This window comes from Rattus norvegicus, chromosome 18 (genome assembly GCF_036323735.1).
Source record: "Rattus norvegicus strain BN/NHsdMcwi chromosome 18, GRCr8, whole genome shotgun sequence".
In the NCBI taxonomy this organism is placed as follows: Eukaryota; Metazoa; Chordata; class Mammalia; order Rodentia; family Muridae; genus Rattus; species Rattus norvegicus.
In genome coordinates, this window is record NC_086036.1 from 34,549,637 (window position 1) to 34,568,140 (window position 18,504).

The 18,504-nt window shown below is 37.3% G+C and overlaps 1 protein-coding gene across 8 annotated transcripts in view; it reads left to right on the plus strand.

Moving 5' to 3' along the window:
- Window positions 1–18,504, plus strand: part of Rbm27 (RNA binding motif protein 27) — a 62,593-nt gene that overhangs the window by 25,114 nt on the left and 18,975 nt on the right. For 2 of the 8 annotated variants that reach the window (XM_008772179.4, NM_001372344.1), the window contains exons 7-11: window positions 740–1,033; window positions 4,813–4,947; window positions 12,415–12,579; window positions 16,150–16,299; window positions 18,083–18,227. In XM_008772179.4, coding sequence (XP_008770401.1) covers window positions 740–1,033; window positions 4,813–4,947; window positions 12,415–12,579; window positions 16,150–16,299; window positions 18,083–18,227 — 889 coding nt within the window. The remainder of the gene's footprint in view (window positions 1–739; window positions 1,034–4,812; window positions 4,948–12,414; window positions 12,580–16,149; window positions 16,300–18,082; window positions 18,228–18,504) is intronic. The other 6 variants (XM_006254678.5, NM_001108429.2, XM_006254680.5 and 3 more) reach the window with 3 other exon arrangements.

The window sequence follows — 18,504 nt, forward strand, 5'->3', positions numbered from 1 at the left end:
ACTTATATCATAGATCTTATATCTAGGTATAAAATATCTATCATATTTTAGAACAATTGTCAACTTCAATTATTTTATTGTGGAACACTATAAGTCATTTTTCCTATCTACTTGAGGTTTCTTAAATTAAAACTATATATAGCAAGAATGGTTGCTTTAAAATAATATTATGAAATGGATCACTGAAATGAAATTATCTACCTGAAGGTTTTTGTTCCTTCCTTTCAAACCTTTAGTAAATGGTTATTTGATAAAATATCTAATTTTTATTATTATTATATAAAAAAACCACTTTCCTTTTTTTATGATAGTCTTACTGTACAGCCCAGACTTGGCTCAAAAGTGCATGTAACTCAGGCTGACCTCAAACTTGCAATCCTCCTGCCTCAGCCTCTAGAGTGCTAGGATTACAGGAGTCACCACCACACCTGATTCTTATTATAAAAATTTAGCAACTTGGTTAGTCTTATAGTAGCTACTTAGTATCTATCCTATTTGACCCTACTGTTTTAAAATTTCAATATATCCTATTCTCAGAGAGAGTTTAGAAAATGCTTGCCTCTACTTCAAGGTTATATGGTCATTAATAGGAGAATACTAAGGAGATTTTGATTTCTTACAAAAAAACCTACAATGTAAATTAGGATGTTGAGTTTTCTGGAATTTGTTTTATTCTTTGAACTCTAAGTAGATCGTAATAAGGTTTTTGTTTTTGTTTTTTTAATTTTAATTCTTACAGAAAGAGGATTTTGTGTACTTGGTGACCTTTGTCAGTTTGATCATGGAAATGATCCTCTAGTTGTTGATGAAGTTGCTCTGCCAAGTATGATTCCTTTCCCACCCCCTCCTCCTGGGCTTCCTCCTCCACCACCTCCCGGAATGTTAATGCCTCCAATGCCAGGCCCAGGCCCAGGCCCTGGTCCTGGCCCTGGCCCTGGTCCCGGCCCAGGCCCAGGCCCTGGCCATAGTATGAGACTTCCTGTTCCTCAAGGACATGGTCAGCCTCCACCTTCTGTTGTGCTTCCCATACCAAGTAAGTATGTGTTGGTTGAATCTTGTTTTGCTGATGAGTTGTATTTAGAAGAACCTCATCCCTTTTGCTAACTGTTAAAATGCTTGAAAAACAGTAATGGAATTTAAAATATACTCCCATAATTAAGATGTTCTTACTGTTTACCATTCTTTATAGTACCTGCATTGTGCCCTTTGCTTGTAGTAGCCTGACTTGTGTTGACCTGGAGATAAAACCTTGTTAGCTGTTAGTATTTTAAGATGATAGAGAAGAAACATGCTGGGAGTTTTATGGATTTTCTTAGTATTTCAAGAAAATATCATCAAGAATATTGAAATAACACTTGAAATTTTTGTTATAGAATCTTTCAGACATACATAAGGATGAATATCTTGGGTAGTATTTGTTTTAATTGGCCTTAGTGATTCTAGTAAGCCAACTTGATTTTACTTTCTCTTCATAGTTTTTTGGGTTGATTTGTTTTTGTGGGAGTAAATTCTAAATGCCATGCTATTTTAACAGTGTGGATTTCTTTGTGGATTTCTTTACTGAAAAAGACTTTTTATTTGTGTTTTTTAAAAAAGTATTTCATTATTGTATCTAGCCAAATCAAGAGCAACAAATATTTTAAAATGGCTGTTTAAGGGCCTGGGAAGATGGCGTAGTCAGTAAGAGTGCTTTCTGTGTAAGCATGAGACGCTTAAGTTCAGGTTCCAAGTGTGGAAATTAAAAGTTAGACGTGACTCTGTACCTGTAATCCCACCACTGAGGGATAGGGTAGAGACAGGAGGATTGCTGGGGTTGTTGCCTGCCAGTCTAGATGTAGGTTCAGTGAGAGTCTAGAGGGAATAAGGTGGCAAGGAATAGAGTGGGACAGTTGACATTCTTCCCCGACCTCTGCACATATGCACGGGTGTACGTACCTTTATACCTCACACACATACACACACACACACACACACACACACACACACACACACACACACATACACACACACAGTAAAAAGTCTATTTAAGAAGTATAATGGTTGCTAGCTGGGTGTGGTGACACACTCTTGTTATTCAACACTCTGGAGGCTGAGCAGACGGTTGAGGTAAGGTGATGAGTATAGCAAGAACAAGAATAAGACAAAATTTTTAAAATTCAATTGAAAAAACTTACAGAATATTCACATGTACATGTATGCAAAGGTGTAAGAAAATACCTACATACAGACATTGCATTATTTTTTTTTCTTTTTTTCTGGAGCTGGGGACTAGACATTGCATTATTAAAGAATAACAAATGATTATTTTAAAAGTGATTGCCATTTAACTGAAGTAGCGTTTCTTTGTTCCTGGTTCTAGTGATAGAGCTTAGGCTTCATTCATGCCTAGGCCAGCACTCTTCACTCAGGTTTCCCCTCAGCCCCTTATGATTGGTTTTGCCTAAGGATCTCACTAAGCCGTCTAGACTGGCTTTGAACTAGCTTTGTAGTCTAGGCAGGCTTTGAATTTGAGATTCTCTTGCTGTCTGTAACCTTCTATGTAGCTGTGATTATAGGCCTGCATCATCTGGTTCTTTTTCTTCTCCCAGTTTTGGGGATTGAACCCAGGTCATTCTGGGCAAATTGTCAACCAATGAACTATATCCTCAGTACTATTTTTCTTAAAGCAATTTCTTTTGGGGCTGTGGTATAGCTTAGTATTGTAGTGTTTTTGACCATGTGTGAGGGCCTGATTTCCCTCCCCATTGCCAAAACTAAACTATATAAAGCAGTTCTAAGTGAATATAATTAAGCACATTCCTATCTGTGTACCCTACTAAGCTTCCCTGTTATAATACATCCCATTAAAGTTGGTAACAAAAGGGCTGGCAAGATGTAGCAGGTCAAGGTGCTTACTGTATAAGCCTGGAGAGCTGAGTTCTGTCCTTAAAAATACATAGAAGTAGGAAAGAACTGACTTCCTATGTTTATCTTCTGACCATCATATGCACACTATGGCTAACTTCCCTGCAAGTTATAATAATAAAAACACCAATCATAAAATGAGACATGAAATAATGGCTCAGCAGACCAAAAAGCTTGCCATCCAGCCTGATGACCTAAGTGAGGTCCTTTTGAGCCACATGGCAGAAGAAGAGAAGCAGCTCCCACAGCTTGTCCTCTAACCTCCACATGCATTCTGTGTAGCATGTGAGCTCACACACACACACACACACACACACACACACACACACACACACACACACTAAAAATTTAAAAGGTGGGTAATAACAGATAAGGGTTTAATAAACAGGTGTTAATGAAAACAGGTTTTTTTTCAGCTTTGCTTTTAGGAGTGGTGGTGGTTGGTTGTACCTTACAGGGCTCTGTATCACTTTGTGTCCTAGTTTTCTTTCTGTTGCTGTGATAAAACAATGACTGAAACTGAAATTTTGGGAGAACAGAAGAAGAGTTTGTTTCAGGTTAGAGCTTACAGTCAGTTCATAGCTGAGGGAAGACAAGGCAGGAATGGAAGCAGAGAAAAATGAATGCTCCTTACTGACTTATTCAGCAACATTGCTTATATAGCCCAGGACAACCTACCCAAAGTGGGTTAGGGCCTTCTATTCAGTTAACAATCAAGAAAATTTCTGCCTACAGACCGATCTTGACAGGTAATTCCTCAATTAAGGTGCCCTCTTCCCAAGTGATTAGTTAGTATAATGTTGACAAAAATTAACTAGTATTCTGGATAAACACTTTATCATTGAGCAATACCTCCAGCCCCTCCTAACTTAGCAACTGTGAATATTAAATATTGATAGATGGGGGTTAAGGGATAGTTTAGCAGTTAAGAGCAATTGTTGCTCTTCCTTAGGACCTGGGTTCAGTTCCCAGCACCCACATGGTAGTTCAGTGAATCTGATACCCTCTTCTGCCTCTACACCACCAGGCACAATTTTTGCTTACATGTAAGCTTCTATGCTTGCATGTAAGTTGATTTTATAAGCCTTAAAATGTGATAGGAAACAATAACATAATGGAAGCTTAAGAGATTTTCTTCTTAACATATCACTTCTTCAATATATGCTACTTCAGCTTTTCTCTTTGATTTATCTATTTTAAGTTTAATTTGTTAGTGGAGTACTGGCAGTTGAACTCAGGGTCTTGCAAATGTCAGGCAAACACTACTCCTGAATAACATCCTTACTGCCCTTAGTCCCCTATTTATTTATTTAGAGACAAGGGGTCTTGAACTTCTGGTTTTCTCTCTGCTTTCCAAGGACTGCACTTACAGACATGTGCTGGAGATGGGATCCAAATCAAGTTTTTGTGGCTGCTAGGCAGGCGCTTCACCAACTGAATTACTACATCTACAGCACAGCCCTCCACCATTTTGCTGTTATTGTTTGTTTTTTATTTTTTGGTGACAGAATCTCTCTCTTTAACCCTGCCTGGCCTAGAACTTCTATGTAGATCACACTGGCCTTGCACTCACAGAGACCTTCCTGTCCCTACTACTGGAGTGCTGGGGCTAATGACAGAACCACCATGGCTTGACCTCACTGTCTTTGATACTTGCCATGATTCACAGTTGCAGGTTGTTCATTACTTACTTAATGCTTATGTCAGCTACTGATCTTCAAGTCCCTTCCTCTGTTCTCATGTCTGCAAAGGCACTCAGTCTTACTTTTTTCCTTGTGGTGAACTTTGCCTGTTGGAGAATTAGGAGTGTCATCAAGATTGCTAAGTCTGAATACATTAGTATTAGTATCATGTTCTTACCAGGAATTAATCCTGTACTTGATGATTTTTTTTTTTTTAATTCTGTAGGACCTCCCATTTCACAGTCAAGCTTAATAAACAGCCGTGACCAGCCTGGAACAAGTGCAGTGCCCAATCTTGCACCAGTGGGAGCAAGACTACCTCCTCCTTTACCCCAGAACCTCCTTTATACAGTATCAGAAAGTAAGTAAACGTCACTTCAACAAATTCTTAGCTTTTTTTATTTTAATTAAAAAAATCAGTTTTTCATACACAGGGCAGATGGGCTACACAGTAAGTGGAGTGTCACCTGCGATTGTGAGACGGGACACAGGGTGTGTTTTCCTATGTTCTGATGAAGAGTCTTTTAGCTCCCAGGGATGTAGTCTGCAAAGGATGGCAGTTCAGCCTGGTTGGTGTACAATTCCAGGATGTGTGAGAGTAGCTTCCAGTCCAGTTGTGTAATTCTGGTCTAAGGCTAGAGTTTTGCATTTTGGGCTGCAGGATCTATAGTGTCATTTCTGCCTGGTCTCAATGTGATGTCCAGGGCAATCTAGGAATTAATAGACAGACCATTCCAAAAGGTGGTTTTGTTTTGTTTTGTTTTTTAAAATTTATGTAGCTATCCTCAGACACACCCAAAGAGGGCATCAGATCTCATTACAGATGGTTGTGAGCCACCATGTGGTTGCTGGGAATTGAACTCAGGACCGCTGGAAGAGCAGTCAGTGCTCTTAACCGCTGAGCCATCTCTCTAGCCCCCAAAGGTGGTTTTGATGGGTTGTCAAGATGACAATTGCCACCAAAGCTCAGAACTTGAGTTTGATCTCTGAGTCTCACATGGTGGAAGGAGAGAAATGACTCTTTGCTAGTTGTCATCTGATCTTCAGACATGCAATGTGGCACTGTATGTGAGTTGTTCTTATGGAATGTATAACTGTACAATTGTATTCAGACTTACAAAGGAACCATGTTATATGGCTGTATTTCAATTTTGTGTGCTGGAGTGGAGAGAAGCCATGAGTCCTCTGTTACTGTAGAATGATAGCACATGGTCATTCTTAGTGACTGCTGCAGTCACAGCATTGAGAGCTGCTGCTAAAGGGACCTCCTAACACAGATGGTCTGATTTCTAACAAGTGTACAAGAGTCAGGTAAAATATGTCGAGTGGTTAACTGTGTGTTCAAGTGAAGATAGGAAACATAAATTATAGTAAGTTTTAACACATTTTTAACATGTTTAATTTTAAAGTGGTTCTTTTGATTTGTAACTTTTTTGATTTATATATCAAGTGTCTAGTGGTTTTACTTTTTTTTTTTTTTTTTTTTTGACATAGGGTTTCTCTCTGTCCTGGAACTTGCTCTGTAGACCAGGCTGTCCTCAAACTCAGAGATCTTTTTTCCTGTGGTACCCGAGTGCTGGGATTAAAGGCATATGTAACCATTATCTAACTTGGGATATTTATTGATATATGTATACACACACACACACACACACACACACACACACACACACATATAAATTATTTTTCAGAAATATTTTTCACAGGTCAATTAAGCCAGTAATGATGGCATACTCCTGTAAATCCCAGTACTTGGGACAGTCTCAGCCACATAGCAAATATGAGGCTGCCTTGGGCAACTTAAGCTACTGTCTCAAAAAACCAAAACAATCAAAAGAGTGATTGTTTTACAGTGTTAGATAGTGAATTCTTTGTCTACAGAAATGATGGTATGTTCATTTCTTATGTATCTGTGCTTATAAATTTGCTTTACCTCTGAAACATTTCCTTATCTCGTTCATGTCACAAAGTGGCAGCCAAGTGAAGTGTTTAAGATCCTGATTCTTCATCTCTCTCTCTCTCTCTCTCTCTCTCTCTCTCTCTCTCTCTCTCTCTCTCTCTCATATCCAGGCCAAGTGACTTAACTTCTGTATGTACCTTGGTTTCTTTTTCTGAGTGAGAGTAATGTTACTTCATTATGATCCTTCTGAAGAGAAAATGAATTTATATATTTGTGTAAGGCATCTAATATGTCTTTGTCATCTGCTAACCTGAAAGGATTCGTTATATTCTATGTAGTTACTATTTTCTTGTCAGATTTCAACCTCCGAAAATAAAGCCTATTCTATTTTTTCTTCTTTTGTTTTTTTAAAGATTTATTTATTTAGTATATGAGTATACACTGTGTCCTCAGATACACCAGAAGAGGGCATCAGATCACATTACAGATGGTTGTGAGCCACCATGTGGTTGCTGGGAATTGAACCAGGACCTTCAGAAGAGCAGTTTGTGTTCTTAACCATTGAGCCATCTCTCTAGCCTAATAAAGTCTATTCTTAAAATTCTTAAATTAATGCCTTCTACCCTTGTCTTTGTTGATGGGTACAAGAGCCAATTACTCATGTGGACATCATCATGTGACTGACACACACCTCCCTCCCCCCTTAATGATCTATGTGTACTTGAACACCAGGCCCTACCTAGCACACAAGGCAAGCTCCAACCTTGCTTTTGCTTTTTAAAAAATCCAGTTCATCAAAACCCATTTCCTTTGACATTTCTCCTTCACTATTTTTCCACCAGAACCTCTCCTCTTACTCATGTTTGACTCACAGCTCATTTGGATCATTTGACACCACTATGTTTGTTTAAGCACCTCTGCCAAGGTATAGCACTTAGTGTTAAGTCAATATTCTTCAGACTTTTGTCATGCAAACTCTTCAGTGGTGAGGTACTGTTTCCTTCTGAATCATCAGAGACTCTTCTCTTAGGTTTCTGACTCTTGCTCTTATGATTTAGGTCTTCTTTGCTAATCTCTTTTTCATTGTTTCTAACATGCACAGTGTCTAACATGCTCTTGATGTGTGACTCAAGAAAAAGCATTTTCTTCTTTACAGCTACATGAATACTTTCTTTACTGGGTCAAGGTTCAAATCTAAGAACTTGAGAAACATTCATGTCCTATAAGCATTTGTTACATAATGATATATATATTTAAATATAGGTCTGTTTGATTTTTTTTTTTTGCCTTTTATGAATATAAATCAGAAATTTGACATTTTCTGCTGTCTCATGGTCTTCTGATTAGTATCTTTTCATAGAGCAGTTTGTTTTATTGTTGCTGTCATTGTTTTTACTTATGAGAAATATCAAATATATAAAAAAAATGAAGATACTATAATAAACTCAGTATATGAAGGTTCCTGTTACCCTTTTTAGTAGTGACCACAGGGCAGTTAACTCACTATTTCTGTGCGTCAACAGTTTAAAATGTCTTTTGTACTTATAAATATATAAACTGGGATTTATTGCAGTATAAAGCAAATGGCATATTTTTATATTGTTACATTTAGTGTTGTCATAGTAAAAATTCTCCTTTTTTAAAGAAACTGGCAGTTATCCACTTTTTTTAATACCAAATTAAATATTGTGACATACTCTATAAATACTCTGCTTAGTGCTAATTATTTATTATTATTATTATTATTATTATTATTATTATTATTATTATTATTAAGTTTTGAGACAGAGTTTTTCTGCATATGCCTGGCTATTCTGGCATTCACTGTTGTAAACTACACTAGCCTCGAACTAACAGAGATCCCATCTGCCCCTGCCTCTTGCCTGCTGGAATTAAAGGTCTGTACTACCATACCCGGCTGGTGTTGATTTTAAAAAATTTGACAGTTGCCAGTAATCTCAGTGACTTAGCTCAATATTCATTAATTCAGAAAATACTTGTTCAGGTGTTAATCATGTGCCAGGCATTGCGGTTAGATGCTATGGAGCTAAGATGTGTAAGTTAACTGATCTCTGGTGGCCTTTCTCTCATATCTTTAAAAGAAAGAGTGTAATGTTTTCCAGAGAGATTTGTAACAGACCTAAGAATATTAGGGAACAAATATAATTCTCAGCTTCTTACTTTTTCAGAACAAAAGACTACATAGGAAAATATCTAGTATCTTTTTTAATTTTAAAGATACATTTTTAAGGGCTGGAGAGATGGCTCAGTGGTTAAGAGCACGGACTGCTCTTGCAGAGGTCCTGAGTTCAATTCCCAGCAACTACATGGTGGCTCACAACCATCTGTAATGGGATCTGATGCCCTCTTCTGGTGTGTCTGAAGACAGCTACAGTGTACTCATATACATAAAATAAATAAATCTTTAAAATTAAGCCAGATAGATAGATAGATAGATAGATAGATAGATAGATAGATAGATAGAGTCTTAGAATAAAAACAGCGCTTTTAATAATTACCATTTTTACTTTCAGATCAATACAAAGTGTTAATTTCTCATTGGTACTTATGTTTTACTATTTTATAATCTTAGATGCTGTGTCAGTGTTTACAAAGAGAATTTATTTGTTGGCAAATAGAATATTAATACTGGACAAGTCACAATTATGTCATTCAGACAGCTTTGTGGATTTTCTTCCATAGTTAAAAGCATACAATTTGGTTCTAAAATATACAGAGAGGAGCAGGGAAGATGGCTTAGTAAAGTGCTTACATTGCAAGCATGAGGATCTGGGTTTAGATCCACAGTAACAAGTAAAGGTCAGGTGTAGTAGCGAGTGCTGTAGCTCTAGTGCTGCAGGGAAGCAGACATTTGTATTCCTGGAGCTCCTTATAGGTTCAGTGAAAGTCCCTGCCTCAAAAATAATGTAGCTCAGTTGGTAGAATGCTTGTCTACTATGCATGAAGCCCTGGGTTCAGTGCTCAGTGTCACTTAAATCCAGAGGTGGTAGCATATACCTGTCTTTTCTGTACTCTGAAGGGAAGGCAGGAGAATTAGTAATTCAGGGCCATCCTCATTTACATAGTACATTTGAGGCCAGCCAGACATACATGAGGTCCTGTCTCAATTTTTACAATGAAGAATTAAAAAGTAGAAAGAAAAGCAATATAGGAGGATGTTGATGTCAGCTTTTTGTCTTCATATGCATATGCCCACATGAGCATGTACATATAGCACATTTCACAGTTTATAGAAAAAAATTAAAGTCCTAGAGTATAGGATCTGCTAGCCATTTTAGCATTTAAAACACAATTTCGGGGCCTGGTCCGATGGCTTAGTGGGTAAAGGTAAGGTGCTTGCCTCTAAACCTGGTGACCTAAGTATGATTCTCAAGACCCATAAGGGGGAAAGAGAAAGCCAATATAAGTTGTCCTCTGGATTCCCTACATTTGCATGTGTACACACACGTGCTTGCACGTGCGCACGGGCGCGCGCGCACACAAACACACACACACACACACACACACACACTCACACAGAAATAAATGTAATAAGTTCTGGTATTGAATCATCATTACAGTAGCCTAGAGTGGGAATCATATGTGTAAAAAATATTTGAAAATTGGAGACTTGTGGGGAGGTGTCTCGAATGGATAACAGACTTGCTGTACAAGTGTGAAAACTGGAATTCAGGTTTCCAGAACAGGTAAAATCAGACATGGTAGCTCATGTTGGGAATCTGAGTGCTTCTACAGTGAGAAGAGAAGCAGATTCTCTGGGATCTTGAGGACCAACTGGTAAATATAGCATGAAACTTGTGAAACAAGGTAAAAAGCGAAGACACCCAAGATTGTCCTCTGACCGTACCTCAACACATACAGTGGCACGCATGCCCACATTTGTACATATGAATCCTTCCTTGAAGGAACATATGTACCGTCACAGGAATACATAAACATAAAACATACACATAAAAAAACATTGGAAAGTATAATAGAGTATTTTAGTCATAGTTTTTTTAATATCTTTTTATTTAGTTGATTTTAATGTAGTTTCCTTAGTTTCCACTTTAAATACTGTCTTTGAGACAGATAAATTGGACCCTTAAGATTGTTCAAGTTTTCTTTTATAAATAATATAATTGGTAATTTCCAAATAGCGTAACTTGGTTTGTTCAAATAAAGTAAAGATCTTTATGTATATTTTTAGTGTGTTGGGAAATTTGGGGGGCTGGAGAGATGGCTCAGAGGTTAAGAGCAATGATACACTTTGAGCACCTACAGAACAGCTCACAACTGTCCAGGTCTGGAGTGTGCAGTGATCTCTTTTGGTCTACAGGCACCAGGCATGCATCAGCTTTAGCCACTCTTTTTAATGTTTGAATCAATGAATCACATGCTGTCTGTGGTTTTAAAAACTGATATTGCACAAGCTTGTCCTTAAGTCTATAGACTACTTACTGATTACATAACCAGTCAGATTTGTGCTGGATCATATATTTAAAGCCATCACACAGATGGCATGTTTCTTTTGGTTTTTCTCTTGAGCATTAAGCTTCTTGGTTTGTTTGTTTTTTCTTCAGTGAAAATTCTCTGTAGTAGGTCATGATTGAACTATTATTTTCTAATGTTTGAGGTTATTTTAAATTGTCGTTGCAATATAGTGATTGACTAAATCTTTTAAAACACATTTTGAAAGGATTGATGTTGTTGTGTCATCTGCTTTGCAGTGAACTTTTTCATCTCCTTTTCTTCATGCATGTGGACAAAGAAGATGAGAGATTTTAGTCTTATTTCTTCTTACTACTGTGAAACCAAGTGATTACTTTGTGGCCTGCCTTATCAGTTCATGTTGAAAATCTAAAGGGATTTTGAAATTAAAAGGCATTTAGTCACATACTAAAATCTTCTAGCTTTACTAGATCTTATGTTGTAGTGAATGTTTGGCCTTGTTATATAAAATATTGACTAAACCTTATAATAAATTTATGTTTTGTATGTCATTGTTAGGAAATGGTAATAAATAAAAACCAAAGGAAGGTTTTGGTCTGTGATACTTTGTCTCTTTTCAAGTGTGTGGTGTGTGTGTGCATGTGCATGTTGTTTGTGTCTATAAATGTAATCTATTTTAGAACATGGCTTCTAATATCCACAGTCATTTCCTGTATTCAGTATTGGTCTGTTTGCATTTTCTTCAATTTTTTCCTTTGTTATTGCCCTCTCTATGGTGATAACAAATTCCCACCACCTTTTAATTTTCTTCTAGTGAACATTTCTTATTCTTTGTGAGGCTGTGGGTATGATAATTTGTTTTGCATTTTTTTCCTGCTTTTAGATACAGGAGTATATTTTGTGCAGACTTGACATTTCACTTGTGATTAGAGGGATACATGCATAACAATCTGTATAGCTCATTGACTACTAGATTCTATATGAACAGTAGCTCAGGGTACCTTTCTCTAACTCAGTTGGTTCATTGCTCAGCTTTAGATAAAATTAGCATATATTTACTCCACTTAAGATTCAAAAAAGCAGAAAGCCAAGTGTGGTATTGCATACCTACAATCTCAGAACTTGAGCCATGGAGGTAATAGAATCAGGATTTCAATGTTAGCCTCACCTCTACAGTGACATTGAGGCAAGCAAGCTTGGACAAAACCCTCTCAAGCAGAGACACAGATAGAAGAGACAGGAGAAAGGATCTGCAGGGCAGATAATGCAGTGTTAGTTTCTTTGTGCCTTGATGCATCCTAACTTGTTGCATGTCTGCGCTTTCTTGAGTTAGAATCTTCAATAATGGCTTTCTCTACTACTGTTCCTTTTGTTGTAATTTTTCTGTTCTTGGCTCACATCCTCAGGAAGTACACCATTGCCTCAGAGAAGCATTGACTCTCAATCCCAGCTGCCCTCCTATTCTTTCCTCTATAGGACAGCCCATGTATTCTCGTGAACATGGTGCTGCTGCATCTGAGCGACTTCAGTTGGGGACACCGCCTCCTCTGTTGGCAGCTCGTTTGGTGCCACCTCGAAACCTCATGGGATCCTCCATTGGGTATCATACCTCAGTCTCCAGCCCCACCCCTCTGGTCCCAGGTAAGCTTTGCTTCAGATGGCCATCCTCCTCCTCACTGATCTTTTATACCTTAAACTGGTCAACCTGACAGATGACCTGGCACTCAAAGTTCCTATAAAGATCTTAGGTAGAGTTATTTTCTGTTTCTCTGTTTCTTGGTTTGTCCCTTGTGGTTGTTGATGATTAGGTCCTCTGTGTGTGTCTGTCATCTCTGTTGTCCTGTATGTTTACATTCAGTGCCTTGGTAACAGTCACATCTTCCTTGATGTAGTTTCTAATCAGGTAGATAGAAGATGGTACTTATTTGAGCATTTTCTAGTTAATTACTTGTATATTTCAAGAAAAACTAGGGTAATTTTTCTTTGAAATAAAGCCAAACATCTGGTTTCTTGTTGGTGGTGGATAAACATAGTTTTTCTACTCCCTGTTGTACGGAGAGATTGCTCATAATGAATGTAGGGTTGTTGAAAATTATTTCACCCTATTGACATATATTTTGAAGATCTGTGATATGTTTTGTTGGTGTTTTGATAGTCTCTTTTTAAAAGATGTTTGTCTCGCTTGTCTTTTGGATTTCAGTTCATAACTAACTAAAGGGCCCTTTAAAAACAAACAAGGGTCACAACATTGTCCAGGTTAGTCTTGAACTTGGAATCTGAGTGCTAGGTTTTCAGGTGTTTGCTACTATGCCTGACCTTATTGTAGAATCTACATTTATTTGGGTTCTGTGTTCCCAGAGGTCATAGAACAAGGTCATTTGGTTGTGTGGATTTCGAACCTTTCTGTAGCCTCAGCTGTGGGAAGTTTCTGCTACCACTAAGCAGTAATTGAAAACTGTGACCGTACTTTGTTGATGTGCTTAAAGGTTGAGGTAGGGTTTATTTTGTTAGTTCTTTGAGTGGGCCTCTATCTTAGTCAGGGTTACTATTGCTGTGAGGAAACACTATGACCAAAGACTCTTAGGGAGGAGAGGGTTTAATTTGGCTTATGCTTCCACACTACAGTTTATCATTAAAGGAAGTCAGGACAGGAACTCAAATAGGACAAGGATCTGGAGCAGGAGCTGATGACGAGGTCGTGGAGGGGGACTGCTTATTGGCTGCTCATGATGGCTTGCTCAGCCTTCTTCCTTATAGAATCATCTGCCCATGGATGGCACCACCCATAATGGGCTCCCCAACCCCCATCAATCACTAATTAAGAAAATTTCTTATAGCTGCTTCTTATAGAGGTATTTTTCTCAATTGAGGTTTCTTTTCAGATAACTTTAGCTTGAATCAAGTTGATATAAAACTAGCCAGGACAGCATAACTGTGGAATCTATGGAATTTGTTATTTTACCTATCATCTTCAAAATGTATTGCTCAGACATTTAACATACTTCAATCTAATAAATAGGATTTCCTTTTAAGTTATACTTCATTAAAGCATGTTTCTCTCAGTAATAAGAGTTGACTTAAACAAACAAAAATTAAGGGTATATAGGTCATTGAATATAATGCTTGCTTCAAATTGTGAGGAACTAAATTTGAAACCCCAGCACCTTTATAAAAAGCTGGGCATAGGGGTACACACCTATCATTCTGGTGTGAGATTTAGTTGAGAGAACTTCTGGGGTTCACTGACCAGCCATTATAGCTGAACATCCAATGAGAGACTTTATCTCAGGAAATAAGATACTGACAGATTGAGGAAAACACTGAGCATTGACTCTGTCTTCTGCATGTGGAAGACAAAAAGTTATAAGGAAGGATGTAGAGCAAGAACTGAAGAGATTGAGTATAAGCCAAAGAATACTCTGGCAGAGTAACTAACTGCTTAGATAGCATACTGAAATAGATTTTGGTTTTATTAGGTTACCACCAGGAAGCTTTGAGGCTGAATATAATAAGCCTTGAGAGTGAACGTAGGTCTTGTAATAGGAATATCATTGTGATAGTAATTTATTAACTTTCCTTAGCCATTCTAAGGAGAGAGCACAGATCACCCTAGTGACTAATTTTTCAAAATAATTTATTATTTTATTGTAGGAAATCATTTTCAATCTATTGATGCTTGTCTGTACTACACCACAAGCTATTTTCAAAAGTGAAAGGAAAGAAATGTGGACAAGAAGGAACCCTGACCAGCAGTGTTAGTACTGATACTAGATGTCTCAATTGGTTGCCCCTCAGTGGCGTTTAATTGTTCTAAACTTAAGAGTTGGTGTGTTTGCAGGGAGAGAATATGCTCACGGAACCTGAAGTTGGGAAATAACAGTGTTCAGGGCAAGATTTAATCTAAGAGGGTTGGGAATGATAAGCTGCACCAAAGACTTCCTTATTTAGCTTATTTAGAAGGTGAGGCAGAGAAAAAAATGCTTTGAGAATTTAGGAAGTTTCTGAGGGGGGTTGTTTGTTTTGAAGATTTACTTTATTTTATTTGAGACAGAGTCTCAGTATATTGCTTTAGCTAGCCTGGGACTAACCTTGTAGATCAGACTGGCTTCAAACCCATAAAGATTCACTTGCCTCTACCTCCCAAGTGCTGATATTAAAGGCATGTACCCCCACACCTGGCTTATTTTATTGATTTTTAATTGTGTGTGTGTGCGTATGTCTGTATATGGTTTTATGCATCTGAGTACACGTGCCCATCCCATTCAGAGGAGGGTAATGAATCCTTTGGAGCTGGAGTTACAAGTGGTTGTGAACCAATTGACAAGAGTGCTGAGAAACAACTTGGATCTTTTACAAGAACAGTGTGTCCTCTTAACCACTGAACTCTCTCTCCAGCAAGTGGATCATTTGTGAGCTTATACTCTGAATCATAGAAGTGATAGCCTTTAATAAAGATGTACTTGAACCTAATCTGGTAGTTTGAACGTTTTATGAATCATTAAACACATTTTTCATTAAGAATAAAAAGAAACACATGAATTGTAACTATGAAAGCCAATGTCTTCAGTCTACCTTGCTATGATTTGATTTAGAGAGAAGATATGTGCCATTTGAGTCTGTAATTTCAGAATCGGTTTTTACACTAGTAAAATAATTACATAGGGTTAGAATTTTAAAAATGACTTTTTGTTTTAGAAAAAAGTATAAGAAATGTGATAAAAGTAAAAGGGTGGTTTTAAAATAATTATAAATGTGAAATTTTAACTTACCTGGCTCTTATTTGAAATACGCTTTGGATAGGAAGCCAGCTATCTTTCTTTGGCTTAAAAAATTAATTTATTGATTATAGAAATACCTAGATTACTAAGACACAACTCAACAATCTTTGAGTAAACTTGTTCGTGTAAACAAAAATCGGTGATAAAAATATGTATGGTTATTGAAGATTGAAGTATGTGGTTAATATACAGGGTAAACAAGACTGAGTGGGTTGAATTGGATGGCTCTATGTTCATGACAGTAGCACTGTTTGCTTCCTCACTCCTAAAGGAATGTTTGACATAACTCACAAAGAGGTGTATATGCATTGATGGAATTAAGTTTTTTGAAGAACACATGATTTGAACTGCTCTTTATTTATAGGGAATAGTTTGAGCACTCACTGATTTTCTAAGTGTTGGGTTTTTTTTGTTTGTTTGTTTTGTTTTTCAGATACATATGAACCAGATGGTTATAATCCTGAAGCACCTAGTATCACCAGTTCTGGTAGATCTCAGTACAGACAGTTCTTTTCAAGAGCACAGACACAGCGTCCCAACCTGATTGGCCTCACATCTGGAGATATGGATGCAAATCCAAGAGGTGAGAATGCTCTTTTCTGATGATAAATGTGACATAGTAATTTAATGTTATAGTTAATATTTTTGTGTTTCCGAGCTCTCTTGAGGAAATCAGACTACTTATACTTTTAAAACATACTGGGTAATCATCTCAAAGTCTTTTAATGACTTTGCTTCTAAATTTTAATGGTATAGTTAAAGAATATATTTATTATAGATACAGAAAATAATATTTTCAGTTTTTTGTTTTGGTAGGACTTCAGACCATTTTAGTTGTGTGCTGAGCACAGTAATAGAGTTCAGATACAAGGTGAAATGATTGGTTCCTTTCCCTCAAAGAATTGATCAAAGGAATATTGTGCATTTTGAGGGCTGTAGTCTCAAACCAATAATGGTTCAAGCCTAAGCACTACAAGTAAATTAGCATTTTATCAATTTACTCTTTAAGATTACAGCTATATACTCAGGCCCAGTGGCAATTTCTTTTTTAAATCTGTGTGGCAGCAGGAGGATCAGGGGTTGAAGATTATCTTTATATAGCAGGTTCAAAGCCAGCCTGGGCCACATGATACCCTGTCTAAAAACAGAAAACAAACAAACAAACAAAAATCAGTAAAAATTACATCAGGATCTATTTCAAAGTTTCTAAGACAAACCTTAATAAAAAGGGGGTGGGGATGGATCCATTAACCATGCCTTTAATTCCAGCACTTGGGAGACAGAGACAGATCTCTGACGCTAGCCTAGTTTACATAGTAAGTTACAGGCCAACCAGGGATACATAGTCAGGTCTTGTCTCAAGTTGTTCCCCAATCCCCCCAAAAATCAAGCCAAGATAAAACACAAGCATATATCTCTAATGTGAGTTCAGTTTCCTTGCAAATACATTAGAGTAAAATATGATCCTATACAAACACATAGCTAGGCATGGTGCCTCACTATAATTCGAGTCAATGTTCAGGAGACTGAGGCAGAGGACTGATTGAGATCCAGGCCAGGCTGGGCTATAGAATGAGATCTGATTTAAAAAAAAAAAAAAAAGGAAAACAAAATAATGTAATATTGCATATAAGAAAATCACTAGCTGCTGGTGGTGCCACATACATTTAACTTCAGCACTCAGGCATCAGAAGATAGATCTTTTAGTTCAAGGCCAGCCTGGTCTACATAATTAGAAGACAGCAGGGGCTCTACAGAGAAACTATGTCTTGAAAAACAAACAAACAAAAGAAAACCTTTATGTGGTGAATATTTTGTTGGACTATGAATGGAGGCAGATAATAATTGTAGTTGTATTGCTTAATCCCTTGTTGAAAACAGTAATTGTTATATATTTATATTGTAAAAATAAGTAAATTTATGGTGTGTGTGTGTGTGTGTGTGTGTGTGTGTGTGTGTGTGTGTGTGTGTATATATATGGCCTTGCTCCTCAGACTACTCTCTCCAATAACTTTCTTGCATTCGATGATGGTCTGCTTGAGTTAACTGTCACATTGAATTGTCTTTGAGGTTTTAAGTTTTAATTTTACTTAATTTTTTGAGTGTAAAGAATAGTCATTTGTGGCTTTCCTTGCTGATAAGCATTTCTAAGAAGGAAATGGTAAGCGAGACATGGTTGTGCAGGCCTCTAATCCCAGCCCTTGGCAAACTGAGGCAGAAAGTCAGTGATCTGCCTTTAAACAAAACAAACATAGGAAATGGTAGTAGGTGAGTGTTGTTCATAGGACCTTTTAGCTTTAGATTAAATATTCCAATTATTTGATCTTTCCTCAAAATTCATTAATGGGAATTTTTGTTTCCAACAGCTGCTAATATTGTCATCCAGACTGAACCACCAGTTCCTGTTTCAATTAATAGCAACATCACCAGAGTAGTTCTGGAACCAGAGAGCCGAAAGAGAGCTATTAGTGGTTTGGAAGGGCCCCTTACAAAGAAGCCTTGGCTGGGAAAGTAAGATGGTTTTGTTTATTAGAAATATATAATCAATGCTTGTGTTGTTTCATTTGGTTAATAACGTTTTTGCAAAGTGTGGTGATGCGTGCCTTTAATTCCATGGCTCTGAGTTTGAAGCCAGCCTGGTCTCCAAAGCAAGGACATTCAGGGCTCTTACAGAGAAAACCTGTCCAGAAAAACAAGCAAACAAACAAATCATTAATTAGTGATTTTTTTAAAGTATGCTTTTTAGAGTTAGGGTTCCAAGAGGCATCTTTAGAATATCCTAGAAATT